The sequence below is a fragment of the Elephantulus edwardii genome, unplaced genomic scaffold, assembly GCF_000299155.1.
Source record: "Elephantulus edwardii isolate Elephantulus edwardi_28Jun2011 unplaced genomic scaffold, EleEdw1.0 scaffold00141, whole genome shotgun sequence".
NCBI lineage: Eukaryota > Metazoa > Chordata > Mammalia > Macroscelidea > Macroscelididae > Elephantulus > Elephantulus edwardii.
The window spans coordinates 6,104,304-6,131,901 of NW_006399891.1; the positions used below are offsets into that span (position 1 = coordinate 6,104,304).

The window sequence follows — 27,598 nt, forward strand, 5'->3', positions numbered from 1 at the left end:
ATCGGGATGGGTGTATCAGAGGCGGTGTGGTTGGCGCAGGATAGAGCAGGGTTTAGGGCTGTTGTGCATAGGGTCGCTATGAGTCGGAAACGACTCAACGGCACATAACAACAACAACAACATGAAGGAACTGATTAGAAAAATTAAGGTGATATGACTTCTAAACATCAAAATCAGTTCTAGCTGTCTCCTTAAAACTGCATGCTTTAATTTTCACTTTTCCATTCAGATAAGGTTGGGCAGGTAAATCTATAAGATGTTTGACTAGCATGTACTCATGTGTATGTGTTCTCCAGTAAGGAAAATGTTTTTAACAATAGCTTTCTCTAACACCATTAGCTTTATTCGCTGTGACCTTACATTTGATACCCAATTTTTCCCCATAAACCTTTGACCTGGTTGGAGTTAGGGGTGGGACCCTGATCTGTGAAAGCTCTAGGAAGACATGGCAATGATTAAAGAGAGAGCTGGAGACACGGGAACCTGGTGTGGAGTGGGCAGTTCCCCTCTGAGGCGGTTCTCTCACTGCTGAAATGTCTCTTCAGGTGTGTTCCTCTTCTCCCGTGTCCCTCCCCGGGTCGCGGTCGAGTCCCTCTCTCTCACTGGTGTTTCTTTTCTCCCTGTGTCCCAGTCTCCGTCTCCTGGCAGCTCCTCGCCCCTGGGTGCAGAGTCCTCTGGTACACCCCATCACCCCAGTGATCCCGCAGAAGCCTCCACCAACAAAGAGGTAGGTGCCATTTCATTTCAGAAGCCACCAGCCCATTTTGCTTTTCATCTCATACTGGTGTATGCTTGTTCTCACCTCCCAGAGCTTCTGCCTCAAAATTAATTTCTGCTCTGCAGTGTGGGACTAGTTGGTAAGAGCTGTGCTGCTCAATTTGGTAGCTGCTAGCCAATCTTTAAATTTAAAGTAATTAAGTTTAAAATTCACACCCTCTGTTGCACTACCATCCAGGTGCTTAACAGCCCCGCGTGGCTAGAGGCTACCATGCTGGGGAGGGAAGGTTAAGGATTTCCATCAGTGTGGGAGGTTCAGCTGGTTGACAGCTCCACGGACCGACATCCTTCCGCACAGTATTACCTGCATCCTGATACCGTGAGTGTCATTTGCAGGGTGGTTTAGGAGTGAGTAGACTTTTGAGTCCCTCGATAGCCATTTATTTCCAGCCTAAATGAAAAACATTTTGTGAGATTAGAGTGACATTTAGCCAACCATTCACCAAATACTTACTTAGGTCCCATTTTAATGTGAATTGTTCCTGTTGATAGTTGTTGTCAAGCAACCCCTTTAGCAATGCTGTTCAAGCACCTTTTTGCATTGACGGACGTGTTCTGCTTCCTTACTGTCCAGTATGGCAGCTGCTAACCACTCACACCTGTCAAAGCCTCGAAATATGAATGTGGTTTGTGGGGCCAAAGAACTTAAGTTTAATTTCCTTTACTTTGCATTATTTTTAAGTTTAAATAACCACCTGGGGCTCAGGACTGTTGGGCAGTGAAGCTCAAAAGTGTCCCGTCTCAGGTAACAAATCGTACAGTTAGTTGCTCTGCTGTTGAGACCTCACTAACTAGATCCAGTCGGAAATGGTTACATGTGAGGGTGCTGCTTGCTCCTCCTGAGAGTTCTGGGGCTAGAAAAGGGCAGGTGTCTTTCTTGAAGGGAGCCCATGGCCTTGTCCCTTTGCACCCAGCTCCCCTGCCACCCACACCTGTTAATGAACCAGAATCAAGTACATATTGGCCAGCACTGTGTTCTTTGTGTGGGCTGGCTCGGCACCCTCTAAATATAGATGCTGCCAAATCAACACTGAGGATATGCGTGAAAGAGGTAACCCACATGATGAGTGACTATCTCATTTTCTCTCCTTTTGCTAATAATTTCTGGTTTGAACAATGCAAAGAAGGCCGTCTGCATTCTAACATGACAGATCACTTCTGAAAAGAGTCTTGGGTGACAAGTATCATACTTGTGGTGAAACACATGCATTTGTGATGACACATTGATGAAAAGAACTATATTCTTTTGTTATTAATACCAATAATTTAGAGCCAAACAAGCATTGAGAGACCTTCCCTGAATTTTAGAATTCTGAATTGAGATGCTTTGATCTCCTGCTCCTAGTCCTTAAGCTGTAGGCCACTGGAACAAGAGTGGTGGGGTCAGTGTCTGCTGCCCCTCCCTGTCTCTTGAGCTCTGAGCTCCGCATTATGCGTTATTCATGGCACACCCTGACAGTAATAGTCAGGAGAGGTGTCATTTCCCAAGCACTTTGGTGTTCCAGGCACAGGGCTGAACGAGCCTCAGCTGGTATCTCATTTAATCCCTTGAACAATACCAGGAAGTAGGTGTAATTGCCTTCATGTCCTAGTTGAGAAAGCTGAAAGATTGCTGTCACAGAATTCCCATGTAGTTGGGTCGGGATTTGAACCCAGATTTCCACAGGCCCGTGATCTTAACCACAGGATCTAGTCCTCCTGGGGTGGAAATTGTTCTTACTGTCACTGTCCACAAAGCCACAGCAGATGGCATCTTAATCTTCCAGCCTTTCTGGCGCTGCAAACTGTTAGTGCAGTCCCTGGGAAGAACCCAAAGATCCTAGCTGTTAGCCTTTTAGGGTGTGAGTTTACTTATTAATTCTTGAATGTTAAGGGTGAACCAGTGTTCCTCTCAGTCCACATGTGAGCAAACAAAGGGCTCATCAGACATCTGAATATTCAGCATTTGATTATGCAGCAGATATAATGAGCAAGGCAAATTTGTTAGTTTCTCAGTTCCTACAAGACTTGGCACGTGCTTCTGCACATCCTTAGAAATAATGATGAAAATCCTCTTTGTGTGCAATAATTAGAGATGCTTTCATTTCCCAAATTCTCTTTTTGAAAAAAATTTACTACCCTAGAGACGAAAGAAAGCCAGTCATGAGCTTTGAATAGAAAAGAAGTGAGTTTACCCAATGCCCTCCATTGTGGGTCTAAATCAAATAGCAGCTTTTAGAACTATAGGCTCAAAGGAATTCTTTTTTAGCTTTTGCTATAATGTGGTCACTGTTCTGGAGCTTAGAATTCAGAAAAGTATCTGAAGAGCCTCAGAAACTCTAAATTGGCTTCTTGAATGTACCAAGAGGAGAAGCCATCTTGGGTTACCAAAAATAGGGTTTGGAGGTGGTGGGGGAATAAAAGTTTAAAATCTGAGCTCATATGAAAAAGCTAAGTTTCTGAACACCATGGAGTTAATATATTTTAAATAAAACAAAAAAAAACTAATCATAATTAGACAAACTTGGTTACTGACAATCAATAGAGGCTGTCTTCTCACTTGGACAAATAATACAATGAATAGTAGAATATGATTTCTTTGTTTTTATCCATCTTCTGTGTCCATTGGTGTGCACTTTGCAGTAAATGCATCAGCCCCTGTTGCGTTTTCGTGTCTTGCCTGTTTGTATCTTCATTTCCTTGATCTGTGACCCTTGCTGAGGCATGAAGCCCAGACCCTTTGGCCTTTCCATCCTCCACCCACACTGTGACTATGAGGGGGTTGCCCTGGGCACAGGTTGTAGTTAGTGTTAAATTCCCACCATTGTTCAGAATTTAGTATGAACATTCCATTTCTTCACCTGTCCCCGGTTTCTGTCCATTGTTTAACAGGGCTGTTTTCAGAATGGTGACACTTACTGACCTATTTGTCTCTTGGCCATTCCCAACTTCTTTCCCACAGCATTCCAGCCCTTATTCAGATCCAGGTCCCTTCACCTTTCCAGCCCACTGGAGACCCCAGAGTTACCATCTATCAATTCAAGTCCACTCATTAAGAAGGTTATACTGCACTACGTACCCTTTCTCTAGACAGTGCAGGTTAAAATAATCACTTAGTTCCTGGAGAGTCTCTGCAATTTAAACCCAGGTTTACCAGCAGTGAAATGAAAATCTTTGAGGCTTTCTGTGGACAGTCTTTGACACTACAGACCCAACCTTTTTGTCCACTTTATGAATTCTTTTCTTTAACATTGTCAGTCCATTCTTCTGCAAAACTTGTCTCTCTGTCCCAGATGTATTACTAACCAAATTGAAGTGCTTGTGAAGCAGCAATGAAGTTTCTACTCTGATCCCACTCAACGTGGACGTTAGCTCCAGGGAAGAGCAAGTGGTGTGTTATTGGTGTTCTGAGAACAAGCTTCTAGGCTCCTCTGCAGCCAGGCTGGGGGAGATTGTCATCACACCCAACAGCACTGACCTGTACTCGGAGGTTGTACTCTATGTACAAATTCCTGTGTTGTTGTTGTTGTTGTTTACTTTTTGTTTCTCTGTTCTTATTTTAAGGTAACACATAAGAATAACTTATATAATGAAACTTTTCCACTAAAATAACTCAGAAATGAAAGCACGAGATTTAAAAAAAAATCTAGCAGACATTTTTAGCACAGAGAGTTATCAATGCAGGAGAAAGAAACAAAGCCCCAAACTGATTTTCTTGTTTCTCCCATGGAATTTTTAGTTTTTGCATATAATCATCTTGTTGATGATCATACTGTTCAGCATTTCCTCCGTGTGGAAATGCAGAGTCTTAAGAATACAAATTACACCCTTTCTCTTGCTGTGGTCGATTATAGATTAGGATCTGTGCAATAATTTCTAGGTTGATAGATATCTTTATGATTATAGGGTGAGGTTCTCAGATTATAAAAAATGCAGATGGGCCAATCTGGGTTTGGGGTGATCTTTAAAAGGAAATGAATATATTTATCCACCGTTTGCTTTCTCTAACCAGAAGTGGTTGATAACTGGTTAATAACTGCCGCTGGTGATGCATTTCTTTTTCATGTTGCATAGGTGGTTATGTTAATGGATAGTTTATCACACTTGCCCTTTTTAAAACCTCTTTGTCTTAATTACAGTCAAGAAAAAGCTTGGCGTCATTTCCAACCTACGTTGAAGGTAAGAGCTACCAAGACTATATTGATCACTGAGTCACTCATGAATCTTTTAGGTTTGGGGTGTTTTTAAGGACCAGGCTGTAAAACAGTAGTGATGGGGCACAACCACAGAGTTACTTATTCATGGTCTTCTGGGGCTGGAAAAGCAGTCAGCCCGCTAAGCCTTGCTCACTATGTAGATACAGAGCCTGAGGCTGGAGGTGAGGCTGGGGGCTTGCCCTGCCTCCTGCACCTTCGTCATGGTCATACTGGGTTTAAACCCCTGTGTCCCTTCTCTAGAACACGCTCTCCCAGAACACCCCTTTTAGCTATCTATTCTATTCGGTTGGGAATGAATGGTGAAGGACACATTTTGATATTTTTTTTAAATTAATTTCAATGAACATCTACAGAGATTTTGGACTTCCATTCATTCATTGTTGCACTTTTCTCCCCGCCCCCCCCACCCCCTTCACCCCCCCGCTCCTCTCCTTGAAAAGCAAAAGAAAAACCTCCTTCATTGGTACACAATCCCCCCGCACACCTCCATCCCCATCCCCACCCCGAATATACTTCACTCTGCAAGATCTTCTCCACAATCCCTTTGTCTCTCTGTTGAATTAACTAGTACTGGTAATCCACAGCTATGCATATTTGGGACACAGTGATTCATACTTAACAGGCATCATTTTTTTGTACTTCCTGTCTTTGGTGGCATAGTCCATAGAGAGTTGCAGTGCTAGCCCAGAGGCCTCTCTGGCAGTTCGAATCCATTGGCTGCCCCACGGAAGAAAGATGTGAGCATCTTCTGATTCCACCAGAATTATTTCTTGAAAGCTTTCCCTTGAACTACTCCCTGGCTCATCCTGACAGTTCACTGGCTTGGCTGCCAACTAAACATTTGGAGGTTTAGAGGTTCCTGGAAATCACTGCTGTGTGTGAGCCCATTGTTCCAGCCATCACATCAGTGTCACCGCCTCAGAAATCAATGCAGGGTAAGCCACGAGTCGATTCTGTCTCAGTGGTTGTTGATGTTGTTGTTGTTGTTGTTGTTCCTTTGAGTCTGAACCGACCCATGGCTGACCTTCCAGAGGGTTTTCAGAGCCAGTTAATCAAGCAGAAGGAGACTACTGCCCATCTTTCGATTCGAACCAAATGCCTTTGGCATTGCAGCGAAGCTTCTGGCCACTAGGCCACCAGACCTCCCTCTGACTCAGTGGCTGTGAGCTTTTATAGAACTCGATGCCTTTGAGTTCTGGTGCTGGAGATGAGTGTTGAACATACCGTGGACTGCTAGGAAAACAAACCAAGCTGCTCCCTGGAGCCAAGGATTTTGAGGCTCTATTTCATATAGTTTGGGCATGTGGCCAAGAGGGATCAGTCTTTGGAAAGGGACATCATGCCTGGAAAGGTGGAGGAATAGTGCAGGAGAAGACCCTGGATGAGATGGATTGACTCAGTGACTGGAGTAATGGGATTAGGTCTGTCAGAGACAATGAGATTGGTGCAGGATAGGGCAGCTTTCAGAGTTAACATACATAGGGTCTCTGTGAATCAATCCGATGGCACATAACAACAACAACAACTACATACAGTGTTGCCGTATATAATTTGCTAATATGATCATAACTGTTAGATCATATATAATGTTTCCAACCCCTAACGATACTAATAATAAATGACAGTAATACTGAAAGCTTTAAAAAATAAAGCCTTTGGCTTCTCTCTGAGCCATCTCGTGATAGAGCTGTCAGAATAGCACCCCGTCGTCAGTCAGAGGCCATCTGTACCTGTTCCCTGCCAGGTACAGTTCTACACTTTCCACCTCATAGCTACGTGAACCTTCACAGCTGTCTCTCTCTGTGAACAGGAAAACAGGAGCATCAAGAGGGTGAGTAACTTGTCCACGTCCAAGTCCAGAATTCTCCCTGTAATCAGCCACACAGAGTCACGACACATGATGGTTCACGTTACCCCCTACCCCCCACCCCAGGCATCCAGGTCTGGAGGGCCAAGGCTACACAGCCTGGCTTAGGGCATGCTGCCTACCTGTTGTTGTTGTTGTGTGCCATAGAGTCAGAACCGACTCCAGCTGACCCACCCGTGGGTTTTCAGAGGCAGTAAATCACACGGGAGGAGATTGCCAATGGCGCACAGCTTCTTACCACTCGACCAGCAGAGCTCACCTTCCACCCACAAGAGTTGCCTGTTTTTCATTTCTCCAGCAGCACCCTGTGGCTAGAGTTGGCCCCGGATACTCTGCCAGGGAGGACACAGTTTGTTGAATAGAGTGGATGACCACTGCTTAAAGGAGGTTTGTCCAGAGGCCAGAAAGACCCATGTGTCATGTTAAGGCCATGTATGACCTCTGGATCCTAAAAGTGAACAGTTGTTGTTCTCTGGAAATGAGTTATGGCGATTCATAAGCAAAAGTTTTATGTCCCGGAACATAGGGTGCTCTGGTGGCAGAGTCTGTAGGGAGTTGGGCTGCCAATCCAAAGGCTGGTGGTTTGAATCCATCAGTGAGTCCAAGGGAAAAAGGTGGACAGTCTCCTCCTGTGTGTTTTATATTTGCCAAAAACCCACTGGAGGGTCAGCTGTGCATCAGTCCTGATTCAACAGTAGGAGGTTTTTTGGAGAGCAGGACAAGCTCATAGGTTTGCTATAGTTACTCACGTTAGTGTCTCTCCCTCCTTTGAATGTTTTGTTTTATTTGGTGCCAGCTAGTTGGTTCCAACTCATAGTGGCCCTGTATTCAACAGAATGAAATACTGCCCCGTCCTGTGTCGTCCTAAAAAACATTGCCGTATGTGAACCACCGTTGCAGCCACAGAATTAGTTCATCTCATGGACCAGCCTGTAACCTATTAGCACGTTTTTTGAAGTTCTGAAATTCCATGAGAACAACTTGGAAATGTTTCTCAAGGTTGGAAACTTCCTCCTCCTCCATGCCTGTTCTTTGAGGCTGGAAGGTTTCCAGCTCAACGTTACATAGAAGTTGTTGTTGTTGTTGTTGTTGTTGTTGTTGTTAAGACCCGTCGAGTCACAGTTGACTCATAGCGACCCTATGACACTTCTGTATAACTTTCATCCTTTCTCCAGTTTCATAGGATTTCCAGAGGCAAGCTATTGTGGAAGTGGATGCCACTCCTGCTTCCAAGCTTGTTTAATTAGGGAGCTTCACCTAACACTGTCCACCATGGGTAACAATATTCAGCTTCACAGCAACCACGAGTTACCTCTGTATAACAAGTGGACATACCAGGGTTACACGACCTTTGGCTTGGGAAATAGGGTGCAGTATATGTTCCTGTGCACCCACAAAACAACCCCAGTGCACCCTGAAAGGAAGACCATGTTCCAAAAGGCCAAAATGACACCTTCAATTCTTTAACTTACAGCCATTATAGTTTGGTTATTTGGGGTTTTTTTAATGTACTAGTACAAAACCTAGAATAAACTTAGAAAATCCAGCTCAGCTCACTTCAGTTCGGTCAGAACTGACTTGAAGCTGATTCTCCAGCAGGTTTTCAGAAGCTGTAAGTTACACAGGAGGAGATTGCCTGTCTTTCTCCCTAAGAGCAGCTGGCAGATGCGAACGGCTTGCCCTTGGGTTGGCAACAAAACTCCTTATCCTCCAGACCACCATTAGGACTTTGGTTTGGGTTGTGTGGATTATTTCTCCCCTGGATGTTTAACAGTGAAATACATTTTATTATCCTCAATTTCCTGAAGGAATGGATGACATGAGATCACATTTTAAACTTATGATCTGGACAGAACCTGTCCTTTGGCTTCCTGGCATTTATGTGGCTATTTAATTACTATTTGGATTGCTTTAAACATATCTGCACACTCACACCTAGGTCAGTTGAAAAGGGAGCCCTTTGCAAGGAATTGAGTTGACATCACATTCACTCCAGCCCTTGGTGACCCCTCGAAGACGTGGAGGGTCTCTGATGGCTGATTTTCCACAAGTGGAGCCCCACCCCTTTCTTCTGTAGTGTCATGGAGTAGACTTAACCCTGAAGATGTTTAGTTAGCAGCCAAGAATGTTACCTGTTAGCATGACACACAGAATTGAAAGACATAGTCGAAAGAAATAGTTGGCTGCTAAATCAGAAAAAAAGTATAGGATATCGGAGGCCCTATGGGTAAAGTGACCTTTGTCCTTTTACATCTGTTATTTTAAAGAAGAAAAAAATAGAAGGAAGGTTTTTTAAAATTCTGTGCCATATGAGATAATTTTTCTCCACATCTGGCAGGCAAAACGGCTTAATTTTTGTTTGATTTCATTGACATTCTAAATCCATTCCAACTATCCTAGAAGGAACGCTTTTTCTTCTTACAGAGCATAGTTTGCCCCATATTCTTTTCATTAGATTAGTGTTTCTCTGACTGACAATTAAAGCTGTGTTGTAAATAATGGAAATCTGGAAAGGCTTTGTGGTGGGAGCATACTGCTGACAAGAAGGGGAACTGCTGGTCGGTGAGGAGGGCAGGTCTGACCGCGGGCCACTCGGGGCACTTGAATTCTTCCTCATAAAGACCAAGAATGATACCAATAGCAGGTTTCTTATTTAATTACTAACAGATACTACAGGATGGCTTTGCTAAAACTCTCCTAATTTCTTTGTTTCTGCCACCACTTTCGTTTTAGAAAAATGAAGAGATTATTTTAAGCCTGCACCCTGATAAGTAGCTTATCATGAGAAGCAGCTGTTTAAGCCCAAAATGAGCTTGATTTTTTAAGGATAAAAATAAAAGACACTTCAGATTAACTTCCAAGAGGAAAAACCAAATTGTTCTCATTTCAAATTATCGAATTTAAGACCCTAATGTTTGAACAGTGGGGTTAAAATATATGTAATAGTCTCCCCAAATACAGCATTCAAGTCTAAGAAAATACTTATGTTTTAATTACTGAATATAAACTCCTTTCTTAGTGCATCTGTGGTAAAGTTATGTTTCTGTGCCAGCCATGTTTTAATTTAGAATAAGGTTTATAGGTGATTATGGTTAGAATCAGATGTTCTCATTTTAAATACGTATTTAAACCTAAGCTTTGATTAAAAAGGCAGGTCAGTGAGAAGAGAAAATTTCTATTTTCTTGGAATTGATCTGTGTGGGAGATCAGGCCGGGAACATTATGTCCTGTGATTTAGCAAGGTTGATCACATGAAACCCTGGCTTTCGAGTAATACCTGTTCTGCAGAATTAGAAGCCAGTATGTGGATTTGAGGGTGTCAGAGATTGCGAGGCTGGCACAGGATAAAGCAGGGTTCAGATATGTTGTTCATTGGGTTACTGTGAGTCGTACTTTACTCACCAGCACCTAACAACAACAACTCTAGGGAACTCTGGTGGCTTAGTAGTAAGGAATTGCACAGGTGCCTCAAAGGCATGGACTTCAAACCCACCAGTTGCTTCATAGGATGAATAATCTCCGTGCAGTTTACAGCCTCTGAAAATCTGCGGGAGGGTCATTTATGAGTTGGTTCTGACTAGATGGTACACAACATCAACACCAATAGTGTTGAATTCAGACATTCTGAAACAGGTATCCTATTATTTTTTTATAAAGCATGTATCCCCAATTTTGGAGGAAAATAGGGGTTCCCTGGGTGATGCAAATTGTTAATATTTTTGTCTGCTGTTTGAAAGCTTGGCCATTTTCATCCTCTCAGGAGCAGCTCATAGGAATGCCTGGCAGTCTAGTTCCAGTTGATCCTTCAGATCCCTGTGGCTCCCAGGGCTCCTGTGGCATATGCAGGTTCCCTCAGCAGGAATCAGACTCCGCTTGAGGGTGACTGATCGTGGATGAAAAGGGGGCAGGTGATAGGGCCTGCTGGAAAGGGAGGTTTTCTAATCAGCCTTTTATCCCACCCCATTAGTTTACCACCCACTACAGTGGAAGATAGAGGAGCTTTGGTGGCACAGTGAGCTGAGTATCTGGAGGATAACTGGGGGATTTGTGGTTCAAACTCCCAGTCACTCCACAGAAGACAGATAAGGCAGTCTGCTCCCTTTAAGATTGACAGCCTCGGAGACCAGAGAGAGGGTCAGGATGAGTCAGGATAGACTCAGTGACAATGGACTTGGGTTTTATTTGAGCAAGAGGTAGATGCTCTGGTAGCAAGGTGGTTAAAGAATTTGACTCCTCAGAAAAGGGCCACTGGTTTGAGCCCAGCAGCTGCTCCCTGGAAAAAAAGATGAGGCAGAAAGATGCTGTTAAAGATTTACTACCACCTTGGAAACCCTGTGGGACAGTGCTGTTCTACCTTATGGGGTTGCTGGGAGTCCTGGGGTTTCGGTTTGGGTGGCAGATGATTAGAAACAGGAGAGTACAAGCTGCCAAGTACACGCTCCTTGGTCCCAGAGAGCTCACAGCCTTCTAGAAGAAGCATCCTTTATCACTGGCCTTAATGCTTCATATCTGAATATTCCCATCCTGTCTTACAAAAAAAAATTTAAAATGACAAACGCAAATAGTTTCTTCTTTTGTAAAACTGTGGGAGTGAAAGCAGGCTCAGAGATTAACCACAGATGAGCAGCATGGGGGGCGGGGGAGGGATTCTCATACCTCCCGCAGGGTCTGTGCCCGGTAACTTCACTCATGTGTGGCTCTGTGTGTTACAGTTCCCGGACCTTGTGACCCCGAAGACCTGATCGATGGAATCATTTTTGCTGCCAATTACCTTGGCTCCACCCAGTTGCTCTCAGACAAAACTCCTTCCAAAAATGTGCGCATGATGCAGGCCCAGGAGGCAGTAAGCAGGATCAAGGTGAGGGGTGCTGTGTGCTGGGGGAGGACAGTGGGCCAGTGTGGTTACCCAGCCCTGGAGCAGGCCCCTGCAATCATCCCACACCTCACTGTCCGATCCTGAGATAGCCCCGCACCTGCTAACTCAGCAGGAGAACCCATGCAGTGAGCGACTAGTTTAACCACTTACCTATTGTTCCTTTTAGTGGCCAAAATAATTTTGAGGTTTCCTTCTCTGACAGGTTTCCTCTTCTCACAGGTTCTAGCTTTCACAAGTTTTCTTGTATAATATGATGTATTGAAGTTGTTCCTGGCATTATGAAATAACACCTATATCCTTACACATGTGAGCATAAACTGAGAATTTTATCAACCAAGGAAAATTGTCATTTTGAGTATTTGCATTAGAGAGGTGTGCCACACCCCGCTAGCAATCAGTGACCCAGAGGTTCCTGTTTAGAGTCAGTTCCAATTAGGTGTCAATGCTTGAAAACCAAAGGTCCTGTTCCAGTCTGTTCCACTGTTTGGTTCAAGTCAAATAAGGTATGTGATCAAATGTGACCAGACTTGTCTAAACAAGTCAGTGCAAGGCTTCACCTTGTTTAAACTAGTTCAGGTCTGCCATAACCTGTTTGAATCTGTTTTATCTAGATGTAAAAGGAAAACCCCTTTGATCTAGTAGAAATCATTTACAACTAGAACCAGCCAGAACTGTCTTGATCCTGTGGAAATAGAGAGTTCTAGAATCTGAAGCACACCACCACCACCACTGAGAGCCGTGGACGCGCCCAGGCCACAGACACACCTGAGAGCCGTGGATGGATCCAGGTGTCATGCCATCGTGCCAGCAAATGCTTTCCCATGCCACCAATAGTCAAACCCCAGGGCAGCCACACGGGAGCCGCGAGACCATTATTTCCTTAGAACCAGGGAGATAACATCACTGTAGGTCCCTAAAACCTTATATGTAGAGTGAGTTGGAATAGTTTAGAGCTCACCAGGTCAGTTTTAGCCAGTTTTGACTGGTCAGGGTTGATTCTCCTCACAAAAGATCAATCCCATTTTTGCACCTCCCCTTTCACACATCTCCAGCTCCATCCAGGTATTTCTGTGGGAATGAGGAGTGGGCAGGAACCACGGGTAGAGGCAATAAGTTAGAGTTCTCAATCCCCTGCCTGAGAGAAAGTGTTACCTGGTGTTGCCTGGACACTTTAACTGCAAACCCTGGATGAGGGGTGGGGTGGGAGGAAGGGAAATGGCCCTGTTTAAAGTGAGCTTTTTTGCCTGAGCTAAGCTGCCTGGGTGAAGTCATCCCATGAAAAGGGAGTGGCAGAGGAGGAGGGGAACAGGAGATGTCAAGTGTCCCAGGAGCACAGGCAGGGTAAAGGGGCACAGACCAGTGATGCAGAGACTCTGTGGCTCTGCCTTCTGACCTGAGCTGATTCCTGGCCCTGTTGTGACTATTAAACGTGATCCTCTTTCCAACATTGCCAAGTTGCCATGACGTTGGGCCGCCCCTGCCCCCACTGCTCAGCCCCACTCTGGCTTCCAGAGCTCCTGTGTGAACATCCAAAGTTCCCTCCATTGCTTCCTCATCAAGCTGCTGCAAACACTTCTGCTGCTGGGACTTCATGAGCTGTCCACTGCCTTCTGCAGCCCCTCTCCAAGCTCAGTATCACAGCACCACCTAACGTACAGTAAGCCCAGGCTGGAACTTTTGATCCCACTACCGAAGTGTTATGTTAGAGAGTGGTAGTTACCAGCCAGAGATGATAACTGCACTGAGAGGGGCTGCCCTCAGCTCTGATGGGCCACAGTCAAGGTTACTGACAGGGGCTTATTGTTAATAGTTTCCTCCACATAAGACAGGGAGCCGCTCAGCCACTCCCTCATACGTTTGATCTGCTGTCAGGAACTTCTCCAGATTACTGAGAAGCAGTGATGTCAGTTTGAAGACTAAAGTGTGCCTGATTCAGGCCACACTCTTTTCAGTTATTTGCTATGTGTTTGAGAGATGAGTAGAGAATAAAGATGACAGTAGGAGAATTGATGCCGTTGAGCTGTCGTGTTGGAGATGAGTACTGAATATCCCGTAGACTGCCAAAAGAACAAACAAATACATCTTGGAGAAAGTGTGGCCAGAGTGCTTTTTGAGGCAAGGATGGCAAAACTTCATCTCAAATATTTTGGACGTATTATGCTGTTCTTTGGAAAGAGACATCATGTTTGGAAAGGTGGAGAGTCAGCAAAAGAGAGGAAGACAACCAGTGAGATGGATTTCTACAGTGACTGCAGGAATGGGCTCGAGTGTGTTGGAGATGATGAGGATGGCACAGGACCGGGTTGGGTTCAGATCAGTTGTTCTAGGGTTGTTAAGAGTTGTACTTGACTCTGCTGCACCTACCAACAACAACAGAGCCCGGCTGCCATGAGGCACCCATGACTTCTGTTGTGTTCATAAAGTTAGCCTCTTCCAGGAGGGCCACTGTGGGCAAGATCTTCTTTCAAGGGGATGGTGCCCACTACCCACAGAGATGGTTTTGCCCTACTGGCTCCTGACCGGACAGCTCTGCAGAAGCATATCCGTCTGACTGCCATCTCTTCTGGGTTTTTCAGGTTAAATCACGCTACGTGTAAGTGCCTGCTGGGCTGCCCCATCCAAGCTTGGTCTGATTCCTTCTCACTGTCTCCTGTTGTTTTGAAGAGGGCTGTTAATGGTTATAAATCCCCTCTGGTCTCCTTCATTTCAAGTTAGTATCTCCTCCATGCAGTGTCGAAAACAAGAACACATGAACCTTTGAGAAGACAGGCTGCTTTTCAGGCACTGTCCCAGCTTGCTTCTTGGGGAGCAGAGAACTTAAAACTGAGAATGTCTACGGAAATATGCTTCTGCTCTCATGCCCCAGTGTAGCCAGACACAGCACTGTCTTTTCCTAACTTAGCGGCACTCTTTCAGGGCCTCCAGGATCCAGGGGTTATAAGTGCCTGGCCTGACTTAAGTGTCAAGGGGTGATAAGATCCAGAACTTGGTGGTTTGTGAAAGCTGAACACCACCTTTGCACAGTGTATTTGGACATAGATGGGAGCATTTTGGGTTGCCATGGTCACCAAGGATGTCAAATGCCATTAAAGGGCCAGAGCCATTTATACTGACTATCCCGTGATGTCCAGGTAGATACACACAGCAAACATTTATCTTCCCCCAAATGCCAGTGTCCCATTTTGAGCACAGCTGTGGTTTCTCCAGGTGAGTCCTCCAGAAAAAAGAAGCTGGATGTCCCAAAGTAGTGCTGAGGTGAGAGAGGAGACTGGTACTTGGGCATGGTGTCATGTAGCTCCTTTCTACGTGTGTGCACGCGCACACACACACCCAGATGAAGGATCTATGTCTTTTCCACCCAGCCCCTTCCCCTCCGATATGTGCATGGTGCTCAAATATACTCTCCTGCACACTTGCACATAAATCCATTTCCTGGGTAGACTCCAGCAGCAGCTGCACCAGATCCCCATCCAGTGCCAATGGTAATGTAAATTATACCTTCTTATTTCACGGCGGTGTCTGACAGTGTTGATAGTGTGTTGGGGGTTTCTTTCTTTTTTTTTTTTTCTTTAATGTCCAGCTGCCTGATAAGAAATCAGAAAAAATTTATTTTGACGCTTCAAAATTCCAGAAGTTCCATGGTTTATTAGAGAAAAAAGAAAAAAAGAAGGGCTTTGTCAATCCAAACAAGCAAGATGAAGGCTGTCTGGTTGTAAATACAGTTCAGACCTGCCTAGAGCAGAATAGACATCTGGAAAACATCCATTTATTTTACTGAAAATTGCTCGAGTGTGAGGAATTCATTATAGAGGGGTAAAATTAAATTGTTTCATCTCCTTTGTAACTTACACGTATCATGCTGCAATGTGCTCCTGTGCATTTGAAAGAACTGTTGCCTGTCATTAAATATTTTCTGCCTCATGTTCCTTTTACATCCATTTAAATTTTCTTCAGATTGTTTGGCTTTGCACCCAGCCTGAAGCTTTTCTCTGATTGTAAGTGGAGCTGGCTGTGTTTAGAACCCCTTGTCTTATTTCCACACCCCCTGAAAGGGCACCTGGCAGGGAGCACACAGGAAGTGCATCCCATGAAAGGGAACGTGAGGATGGAGATGAGGTGGCCACACGGAACTGTGATAGTCTCTGGTGGCACTGGCGCTGTAGGACTTGCACAGAAGACACTGGTTTCTAAGAGAGGCGACGTCACGTGCATTCCTAAAGAGAGACTGATGCTTTAGGAATGGCTTATTCAAGGCACCCCACTAGGAAAGCTGCACAGCGGAAGGAAGCTACAGATTCTATACTCTGTGTCACAGATTGTTGTTGTTGTTGTTATGTGCCATCAGGGCGGGACTGACTTGGACCTGACCCTCCAGTAGGTTTTCAGAGGCTGTAAATCTCACGGGATAAGACTGCCCCTCTGTCCACTGCAGAGCAGCTGGTGGATTCAAACCAAGTGTCTTCAGGTTGGCAGTGCAACTCTTTAACCAGTCGGCCACCAGAGCTCCCTCTGCAGGAGGAAGTGTGAAAAGTTGTGTGGACATTTGCAGACTGTTCAGCAACACCCTCAACCAAATGTTGTCTAGTAATTTTCCACCTAGTGCTTTCATATAAACAAAGACTGAATAGTTCCCCCTTTTCTTTTCCGATCCTTTATTCTTCCCTTACTCTCCTCAGTTTTGTCCTACCCTCTTCCCCCTACCCAGATCATTTTATTTGATCTAAAGGATGAGCATGAAGCCAAGCACATTCTCACTGTGTGGCCTGCTGGAATGAGATGTGCCTGGTGTCTGGTGTCTCTGAGCAAACGTTGAACAGGACCTCCCATGTCAGAGCAAGCTTCTAAAATGCCTGTTCCCATTGTTGATTGCATTGTCCATCCCTCTCACCTAGCACCAAGTACATACCAGAACTGAACACTATCATTGAATGGCTACTTGTTGCTTTAAAAATTAGTTTGTTGTTTTGGTTTTTTTTTTTTTAGTTTAGCAAGGAATTTACAAATATAGTTATTGCCAGGTAGAGAATTTAGAATTTATGGTTTGACGAGGCATTTTCTACTTAAATTTGCCCAAAAAACAAACCATCTATACACAAACACTTACACTGAGCATTTTTGGAGGTTAAAAAAAATAACAGAGACACAGCTCTGGCCTTGATAAAGGTGGTTAGATGACAGTAGTGCAAGGTGAGGCAAATCAGAGAACTAGACATTAAAAGGCTTCTCTTTTTATGAGAAATAAGCAAAATAGAAGATAGCTGATTTTTTTAGAGTTTGTTGTTGGTTTTATGTTTTTTTCATACTTAAATACTCTTTAATAGGTTTTCTCTGTCTTCATTGTTTGACATTCTTTAGAGAAACTAGTATCTTTATAAGACGCCCCACATATCTTAAAAAATAACTAGAGCAGTGATCCTCAAAAGTGTGGTCCCCAGACCCAAACCATCCACATCATCTAGGAAATTGTGAAAAATGCAGACCTTCAGGCCTCACCCCAGTACTCACCAAATCAGAAACTCAGTGAATGGAGTCCAGGGCTCCGTTTTTGTAGCAAGCCTTCCAGGAGCTGATATGAGCTGCAGCTTGAGAACCACTGCCTTATGGAGGATGGGCTGCTGCTGCTTTCTCCACACGTGCCCTGTAGCTTTCTTGCCAGCCAGAGTAATGCTTGTCACCAAATAGATTACACTGGCAAGTGGCAAGAAAGGTGGATAAACCCTGCGGAACAGATCCCTGTTCAAAACATTTGCCCCAAATGTCTTCCTGTTAAAGGCTCTGAGAAGTCCTGCATTATGCACATTTGTGTTTAACTAACACCTCCCAATACTATCCACATCCTGTTGCTTAGTATCCCCCAGAACACATTTTAGACAAAATCTAAAGAGAGCTAAAAAAAAAAATCTAAAGAGAGCTTTGCCCTCAGTACCATCAATATTTCATCTTGACCTAAAGTAGAGATCCCCTCCTTCCCTGAAAAGGGTATGAGTTATGCCTAACTTCTCTCTAAAAACAAAACCAAACTTAGTGCACTCGGGTGGATTCCAACGCATGACAACCATGGGGGTCCAGGGTAGAATGAAGAGAAAACCAAACTTTAGGCCAGAATAATACATTCATTTGTCTTTTTCTCTGTCCACGGCATCTCGTCTTTCTGTTTCATCATCGTCCCCACTTCATTCCCTGCTCTTCCGTCAGTGGACACGGTGGTCTTCTGGGCCCTGCCCAGGCTGTACAGACAGCTTCACGCCCACACCGAGTGTGATGTACATATCTCTACTCTTTCTACATTTGTAAAACTTGTGCATTTAGATTGCAAATGACACACTGTTATTTTTTTTCATCTGTGCATTTTTGTAAGGAACATTCATTATCAAACACTTCTTGTATCTGTCTTTATTCATTTGTCCCAAAAGGTCAAAGCTTCCCATTCTTTTATGATTTCTTATGATTGTCAAGTTTTATTATTTAATCAAACAATTACATTTCCTATCGTTATCATTTATTATAGGGAGCTCTGGTGGCCTAGTGGTAAGGAGTTACACTGACAATCCGAAGGCACATGGTTTGAATTCACAAGTTGCTGCATGGGAGAAAGATGCAGTCTCCTTCTGTGCAGTTAACTGCCTCTGAAAACCCCCTGGAGGGTTAGCTATGGATTGCTTCGAACTTGACATTACATATAACACTAGTATCATTATAGCTCTGTCTAAGGAGCCCTTATAGCATAGTGGTTAAATACTGGCATGCAAACTGAAAAGTTGCCAGTTTGAGCCCTCTGGCTAATTCTAAGGGAAGAAGCTATGACAAGTCTTCATCTGTAAATATTATAGCCAGGAGACCCTATGAGGTCTGCTCTGTCCTAGAGAGTCTTTATGTGCCAGTCCAAAGTCAAAAGCAATGGTGTGGTTTTGATTTGTTTTTTTAGCTTTGTCAAAGTCATGTTATTTCCCATCTGACTCGCAGTCCGCAGTCAGCAAGAATGATATTAATATTTATATGAGACCCTCTGTATATTATTTCATTTGCTCTTCAGAATTGGGTGGAAAGGGAATCTGGTGAAGTTGGATATATTAACCCACTTATCAGTCAGATAACCTGAGATATTTATAGGTAGAAAATTAGGTTATACAGCAAGAGGTTTGGAGTGTAGTATCTGATTGCCTGGGTTTGAATCTCTCTGACCATGTATTGGCTGTGCTGTGTGATGTTGGGCATATTATTTAGCCTCTGCGTTTCTGTTTCCTCTTCAGAAATAGGAGAGGAATGTAGTGCCTACCTCACAGGCTTTCACATGGATGCATGTGAAACACTTAGAAGGACTCTGGCACATGGTAAGTGCAATGTCAGTAGATGCTAGGCAGACAGAGGAGGGCCGAATTGAGAGGATCCCAACATGAGTGAAGTATCGGAACAGCAGCAAACACTCAATGTGCATTTGTTGATTGAGTGGCAGGGTGGACGGTGCCCATTGTCTGCCCTCTGCACCACACGCCACTGGGTGATAAGCCATAATCAATCCCGTGAAATGTGAGAATTTAAATGGATGTTGTCATTCTGGCTTTGTGGCACATACTGTACTTAAGTTTCCTGAGAACCGCTGTCTGCTGCTCCAGGGTTGTGTTCTGGCTCCGGAAACTGCCTGCCCTCCTCATGTCCAGTGCTAGATCTGCATTTTTAGGTCCAGCTTTTGCCTCAGGCACTAGGAGGCCATAAGTGATTGGATGTTATGGTATGACTCTAAATACATTTAAAAAAATTTTTAACTTCATAAAAATTCTTCCTGACTACCTGCCATGACACCCCATTTACTTTTGAGTTCTCTTCTTCATCACCAGTTGCAGTAACAAACAATCTGGTTATTATTCTGTTGTTGGCGGGCACATTTGAAGGGGTCCCTTCAGATCCTAGTTCCCTAGAGAGTTAAGGAATTCAGACTAACCACTGTTAGGTTTGGGCATTAAGAACAATGAAGTTATTGTGTTGTAGCCACACCATCTCAGGAAAGTGGTAGGAAACAACCCCTAAGGACTTGAAGTAGTCTGTAGTCATGAGAATTATAACTGAGTTAGACCAGGATACTCAGTTTTCTGTATGGTAGGTGATGAAGCATCAGCATAGGACCACCCCTTCAGTCCTGAAATACTTCCACTGTGATGTCCAGCTGTTAGAATAAATAGCATTTACACTCATGACCACCAGAACAAACCGTGGGGTATACCCAAGGTCACCTAGTTGGTGTTTGTGTTGCTGATTCAGCGGGTTTCTCTATCATGAGATATTACAAGCAACACCTTTTAGTCAGCAATAAAATAGAGATGCACTGCTGAGATCAAAAGAGCTTTCCTGCCACGTGAGCACTGAGGGGTGTGAGAGAAATTCTTCCTCCGTGTGCACCTATCACCGCAGCGCTGTGGCCAAGTCATTCACTTGCCAGGGTCCATATAGACCACAGACCTGGCCAAAGCCAGGAAACTGCATTCTGGCAAAGATGAATAATAACACTCTTTTTAAAAAAGAAAACGGGCACAGATACAGTATTTATGAAGCACGAGAGACTTTTCTTAAGTGTTCTTTCTAGCTTCAAAGCAGCCTCAAAAGGTCTAACTGAGGCACAGAGATACTGTCATACAGTCGTAAAGCCAAACCTTGGTAGAGCTAGAGTTTGGTGTTAGACAATCTGACTCTAGATTCTACTTTTTATCAGCAGGAAATACTCAATTCTAGTTAGGCCCAGTCTAGATTAATAGCATGCAAATTTAAGGCAAGAAGTATTACTAAAGATAAAAAGAAGTATTTCACGAAACTAAGAATTTTTTCAACAAGAAAACATAGTCATCATAAATGTATAGATGCCTTATAAAATAGCTAAAAATATATAAAACAGAAAGTTTGATTGACAGAGCCAAAAGAAGACATGGACAAATTGGAAATTACTACTGAAGATCATAGTAAATATGGTCTTGATAAATGATAGAATAAGCAAGCAAAAAACAGCATTAAGGACAGAATATTCCCACCAGTATATCTGACTTACTGACACACTGACACCGGCAGAGCACTATTCTGAACAACTACAGCATTTAAAATCTACACAGAAAACATCCACCGAAATTGATCACATGCTGAGATATATGGTCATGACATTAAATTTCAAATCATAGGAAGCCACATTCTCTGGCCTCATTGGAATTAATTTAGAAATCAGTAACAAAAAGATAACTCGAAAGTACCCAACTATGTTGAAATTAATAATAGAATTCTAAGTTATCTAAGATGCAAAGAGAAATCACAGGGGACATTAGAAAATATTTTAAGTAGGACAGTAATTAATGTTCAACATATCAGAATTTGTGAGATGCAGCTGAAGCAGTGTGCAGAGAAGGATTCATAGCTTTAAATAAAAATAAATTAGTAGCTTTAAATAAAAAAGCTTGACAGTCTCTCCTTTAAGTTTTCATCACAATTAAAGCTATAAAAAGGTCAACAAAGTAACTCAAGGCAGGGGCGGGTGGGGGAGAATAAGGAAATAATAAAGATGGAGGCAGAATCAATGAAATAGGGAAAAGGCATACAGTAAAGAAAATCACCCAAACTGAAAGTTGTTCCCTCAGAAACAGCAATTACAGTTAAGTGTCAGAAGTAGCATTTGAATGCTTTCATTTCCTTCTTCCCTGCCCTGCCACCTAATAAATTCTTAATTAGAAGATTGATTGTCTTTAGAGTTATTTAAAAAAAAAAAAACCAAAAAACAGTTCTCCTCCCACAAAATTGCTTTCTACCACTAATCAAGACTAGTTTGTTAGTTCCCTCTTTGAGTCTCTGTAAATTCTTTTCTAACTGTTCTCCTGTCTCTGTTTGTTCCATGCTAAGCAGATGGCCCAGAAATTAGCCAAAAGCAGGAAGAAGGTGCAGTACAAACAAGTTCATCAGCTTGATGTTATGCCTGTTCTTTTTCATTTGTTTACGTTTTGCCTTTTTATTATTTCGTGATTTTGTTTTCTGCATCCAGCAAGTTTTTGTTCAGATTTTCTTTTTAAACCGCCCCCATAAGCCAACGTTTCTCCAAAATCCGTTGCCTAAAGTGGCCGTTTTCTGTTGCTCATGAGTCATTTCACTTCCGGGTAATGACAGGGAGCAGATTGGAGATGCTAAATGAATCCTAACCCAGTGAGAACATTTCACCCTTCCAGGAGGATTGAGGTGGCAGGGACTTGGGTCTGTCCAATCACAGTTCTGTTTGACTTGTGGATTTGTCAGATTGCTGGATGCAAAAAAGAAAACTCGCTAATAACCACACGTGTGCAGAGTGAAGCCCTGTGTTAAACAAACTGGTGTGCTTTTGTTTTGTTTTTTATTTGGTTGTGGAGCTTCTAGATGCTTATAAACTACTCACGGGACATGGAGATGTCGGGGCTCTTTCTTAATGGGATGGTTTCTGGAGTGGGTTACTGCTTCTGTGGCTACTGAGATGCTGTGCGAACATGAAGACCCTCTTACCAGGCAGCGTCCCAGTAGTTTGCTTTGTGCCTGCTATGAATACTGCCCAGTTAGTTGAGGCAGGGAGAACTCTGGCTTATCCAGGAGCCACACTTAATGAATCTTCCCTCCCATCCATTCAGCTCTGAAACACATGCAGAAAGGGTTGACCGCAATCTGTTCCTATAGTTTTCCTGTATTTCCAATAGTCTATTATAGTGGTTACTACTGCTTCCAGGGAAAATGCAAGAGGTATTTTAATTTTTTTAACATGTTTTAATCTTAAAATATTTTAAGTATCTTTTGCCTTTTCCCCTTAACCTAGAGATGCCAGTGTCCATTCCCTTCGTCTTTCTTCCACGTGGGCCCTTCCACGCTGGGCATCTAGTTCTGGAGTCTGCATTGCTGTCCTGGTGACTGTGTCTTGCTGCCTCTGTGTGTGCACTAACCTCTCCCTGCATCTGAGTTGGATTCACTTACTAAAGCTGCTTCTCGGTGCATTTTCCCTCCCAGGCTCCTGAGGGTGAATCTCAGCCAATGACAGAAGTGGATCTCTTCATATCTACCCAGAGAATCAAAGTATTGAATGCCGACACACAGGTATGAGCCAACCCACCTCTCCAGGGGATGAAGCCCAGCAGCTTGGTGGGTAGGAGACGTATGCAGGTGTCCCAGATACTCAGTCCTGTAGCCGCTGACCCGGGGGAAATAAAAAACCCGGATAATACGTGTTAACAGTGCTTCTGTATTAGAAGATTCATCTATTTGAATGAGATTAGCCTTTTAAGAATTTTTATTTCTAAATCACTCGCATGTACATGCACACACAAGAGGGGAAAAAATATGACTACCTCATGTAGATTTTTTGTGTCATTTTTAACTAACCGAGCAAACGGTTTAATGACTGCGGTGGTGGTGTTATGTACCATCAAATTGTCTGCAACTCACAGTGACTCTATGTACAACAGCTCTGAAGCCTGGCCTATCCTGAGCCAGTCTCACTGACTCCAATACTCCTACCTCCATTGCCCCAGTTACTGTGTCAATCCATCTCATCCAAGGTCTTCCTCTCCTCCACCGTCCCTGGCTGTAAGTTATTAGAATATAAGTCTTCTTTATTTCTATCTGCTATAAGTTTTCTGCTCTGATTATTAGCAGAAGGGGAGGCTTCCGGCCAGTCAGGGTGTGAGTAAGGCCTCTCCAAGAACCGCAGCCCCTGCACAGACCACCCCTGATGACCTGCAGGAGCCTAGCTCTCCTTGGGGTCACTTGTATTGCACTGACCTCTCCCTGCCTCCCTCCAGGAAACAATGATGGACCACCCCCTGAGGACCATCTCCTACATTGCCGACATCGGAAACATCGTTGTGCTCATGGCCCGCAGGCGGATGCCCCGCTCCAACTCCCAGGAGAACGTGGAAGCCTCCCACCCCTCCCAGGACGGAAAACGGCAGTACAAAATGATCTGCCACGTCTTCGAGTCGGAGGACGTAAGCCTGCCTCGCCCACTCTACCTCCACGTGGCTTTGGCCAGGCTCGGATGGCCAGTTCCTATTTCCCACAATCTGGAAATAGTCATCATATTTAATATTAATCAGCCTCATTAATCATATATTAATAAGCCTTTCCTATGTGATTTTCTTTGGGAGAGAGATGGGCAATCTCCTTCCCAGTCAGCGTACAGCCTTGTAAACCCAGTGGAGGGTCGGCTACGAGTCAGCTCCAGCTTGATGGCAGTGATGAGATGTGTCAGGCGCTGTTCTAGTGCGAAGGATAGAAGGTTGAATGAAAGAGACTAGTTACCCATCATTAGGTGTACAGGGAGGTGAAAAATCAAATCGATAAATAAGTTCTCAACATAAAATTAGGTAGTAGTTGTTCATTGCCCTTGAGTTGGAACTGACAGATACTTAGAGAGCTCTGGTGGCCTAGTGGGTAAGGAGATGTGCTTCCAGCCCAAAGGCAGGCTGTTCAAACCCACCAGCTGCTCCATAGGAGAAAAGTAGGCCTTCTCCTCCCATGAGATTTACCACCTCTGAAAACCCCCTGGAGGGTCAGCTATTTGTCGGTTCTGGCTTAAAGGCAATGGATGAGTAAGTAAATGCTGTAACGAGTGCCTCGCTGGTACAAACAGTGAATTTGCTTGGATGCTAAATGAAAGGTTGGCAATTTGAGCCCACACAGAGGAAAGACCTGGCTGTCTTTGCTGGAAAACTAACATTGAAAACCATGTGTAACACAGAACTACTCTGACAGCCAGGGAATCACTGCACGTCAAAGTCAGCTCAACAGTAACTGGTGACTTTAAGAGGAGCATCTTAGGACAGAGGGACAAGTCTGTTTCCAGCAAGGTGGTCAACTAAGTCCTTTCTGAGACAATCACTTTTGTGTGGAGACTAGAATAAAGTGAATGAGGAATGAACAGTGCAGAGGCCCTGAGGCAGGGATGTGACTGGGAGACATGTGAGGATGAACAGGAAGGACACTGTGGAGTCAGTTCGAGCTCCTAGGATAGGCCTGTGCTCCATCCGGTTTTCATGGCTGTGACTCCAAAGCGGATCACCAGGCCGCCTCCTGAGGCTCCTCTGGGTGGGTTGAAACCACTATAACCCTTTATATAACCCTTGGACCCTTAAACATGTGAGCCAAGCAGGACTGAGTTGAGTCCTAGACTCAGATAACAAGAGATAGATGTTGCATCTACACGGCTGACCAGGGGATGGTTGAAGATTGTGCTGGATGCAGAGCCCCTCCTCGTCACACAGTCCTTTTTTTGCACTGTGGAATGTCCAGCCTGTGACTTCCGTTCACTCAGCTTCTTCCTGTCATAACCAGAAACCTCCCCTAATTTCAGAAGTGGCCCTGGCGACCTTAATGTCCCCATGTGGAGCCACTGGCTTGGCTGATGTCCAGGGCTCCTTGGTTCTGCTGGGGAAGGGCATCCTCTGCCCCACTGCCCCACTGACCTGCATCTTCTTGTTTCTGGCTGCTCCTCCAGGCCCAGCTGATCGCACAGTCCATTGGGCAGGCATTTAGTGTAGCATACCAGGAATTCCTCAGGGCCAATGGGATTAACCCTGAAGATCTCAGCCAGAAGGAGTACAGTGACCTCCTCAATACCCAGGACATGTACAATGATGACCTGATTCACTTCTCCAAGTCTGAAAACTGCAAAGATGTAAGTACTTGCTTGAAATTATCCCCGAAGCTGGATGAACTGGGCAGGGGTTCAGGGTCAGCTATGGGGGAAGGCTGAGCAGCTGAGGGTCTGGTGTGTAGTGCTGGGGGTCGTTGCGAAGGACTGCTGCCTCTCTTGGCTCCCCATTCTCACTGCCATGACAGCATTGAGACAGCATGGAAGAGAACCTTTTGCTCCCTGGGGTCCTGGGCTGAGTGTTCAGTGTGCCCCATGGACTAAGAGGATCTGAATTCTGCCCTTCCAGTAACAGAGCAAGGCACCATTCAGAGTAGTGTCTTGGAGCCTGAAAAAGATAGATTTCACATGTATGCTGCACCCTTCAGGAAAGACCTAATTGTTTCAACTGAGCAGCCAAGGAGAATTAGAAGGAAGACAGAAATGACTTGGGGGTCTGGATCTTATTTGGGAATTGTAGGGCACGAGAAAGCTAAGCGGACATAAATGCAGAATCGTAAACATCAGAAAGCTGACGATTTGTGTGGAGAGTCCTAGATGAGAGCAGCATGGCTGGGCAGACAGGTGTGGAGGAAAGGACAGAGACACGAGCACAGAAGCTCTAGTCAGAATGGAGGGCTCTTGAGCCCAGTGAGGAAATCTGGACTTTCTCCAGTAGGTGATGAGAACATTTCATGACAAAGTGATAATTTAGCCACTAGTTTGTGTTAAGTGTCTTGGCTCAGGTGTCTAGAAGCAGAGCCTGGGACAAGGATTAGCAGTCATGAGATTTACCAAGAAGGTATGCTTGGGGGAAGGGAGTGTGGAAGTGAGGAGTGGAGGATGCTCAGAAAAGGTGGCCTCTCCGGAGGTGAGCTACAGTCTGCCCAAGGGAACCTCTGGGCCACACGTCATAGGACAGAATTTTCCCACCTTGGACAAGGTCAATTATATTAGTTGTATTTTTGGAAAATTGAATATAAACTTGAGGTATGTACCAAAAAACCTAACACACCCCTTTTATATTTATGTGTAGAAATAAAATTGGCTCCCAAGCCTAGATGATTAACAACTGGTGTTACCCATACACAACAGGTTGGTGGGATATGAGACAGTCATTGGCCAAGGCTGGGAGGGGTCTCCATTTAGCTAAGGGCAGTTTTCCAGGGAAGGTTCCAGCTGTGAGCTACACCACCCAGGGAGAAGAACTACCAGCCTGCAGGGGGATTTTGGCAGGCAGAAGCAACAGAGACTGTGATGTCTGTATCAGTATATGTCTCTAAGAATATGAATAAGTAAAGAATAGACATACTCGGTCTTTGTTGGATACCTCCAGGAAATGGCTCCTGCTGTGGCATCTCTGCAGACCTCACCAAACTACAGGCATCCCATACCAGTCATCCTCTCAGCCTGGCCAGCAGAGGCCACCACCACATGCACACAGTCCTCCTGTCCCCTCACCATTGGAGAACAGTGATCGTTCCAGCTTCTTCCCCTCTTTCTCTTCAGTTTTTTCCTTGCAGAGAAGCACTACTGTTACACATTTATTTTTAACCAAAGGATGCTAAATTAAATATTAGAATTTGTGAACCACATTTATTAATGTGGGATGGGGGAAGTGCGCATAGAATCCAAACGCTATTTCCTGAAATCACAAGGTGCCACCAGTGCTGTCCCCAGTGAGGAGAGTGAAAGGAAAACCTGGTGTATTGTTGAGCAAGATTGCTTATGTGAGGAGAGAGACTCACAAGAGAGGGTATAAGCTTGTGTCCTAGTTATCTGCCAAATGTCTGTACTACGCAGGCCACTATGGGTGCTTTTAAAGAACCAGTGCTTAATTTCTCACAGTTCTGAAGGCTTTATGTTCAAATCAGGGCCTTGGAATCCTCCCCTTCTTGCTAGCTCTGGACTCTCCCGGGTTCCCTGGCTCCCACGCAATCCTTAAATGTTGGCTGTTTTCTAAGAAAAGAGGGGATAAAAAATGTATTCACATTGAAACAGATAAGAGAGAGAACTGTTTGAAAGGATATATGATTAGGTATTCTTGTCATGACAAAAGTCCAGAATGAGAGCTTCATGGGGGAGTGGACAGGGGGAAGGGGGGGGACTTGTATAACAATGAAAGTGTTTTGTTTTGTTTTTTTTACTTTTCAAAGAGAAAACCCAACTGGGAGGAGGAGTGGGCAGGGAGGAAAATGTGCAACAATGAATAAATGGAAATCCAAAATCTCTATAAACTTTCATTAAAATCTCAATTTAAAAAAAAAAGATTT

General features: G+C 44.2%; 1 protein-coding gene across 1 annotated transcript in view; it reads left to right on the top strand.

The window, feature by feature from the left end:
• The window catches only part of APBA1 (amyloid beta (A4) precursor protein-binding, family A, member 1), a 321,554-nt gene that overhangs the window by 272,442 nt on the left and 21,514 nt on the right, over positions 1-27,598 (top strand). Inside the window, exons 3-9 of the mRNA XM_006894407.1 lie at positions 632-727; positions 4,896-4,935; positions 11,553-11,698; positions 21,590-21,622; positions 22,706-22,792; positions 23,497-23,682; positions 25,191-25,370. Of these exons, the coding sequence (XP_006894469.1) occupies positions 632-727; positions 4,896-4,935; positions 11,553-11,698; positions 21,590-21,622; positions 22,706-22,792; positions 23,497-23,682; positions 25,191-25,370 (768 nt within the window). The remainder of the gene's footprint in view (positions 1-631; positions 728-4,895; positions 4,936-11,552; positions 11,699-21,589; positions 21,623-22,705; positions 22,793-23,496; positions 23,683-25,190; positions 25,371-27,598) is intronic.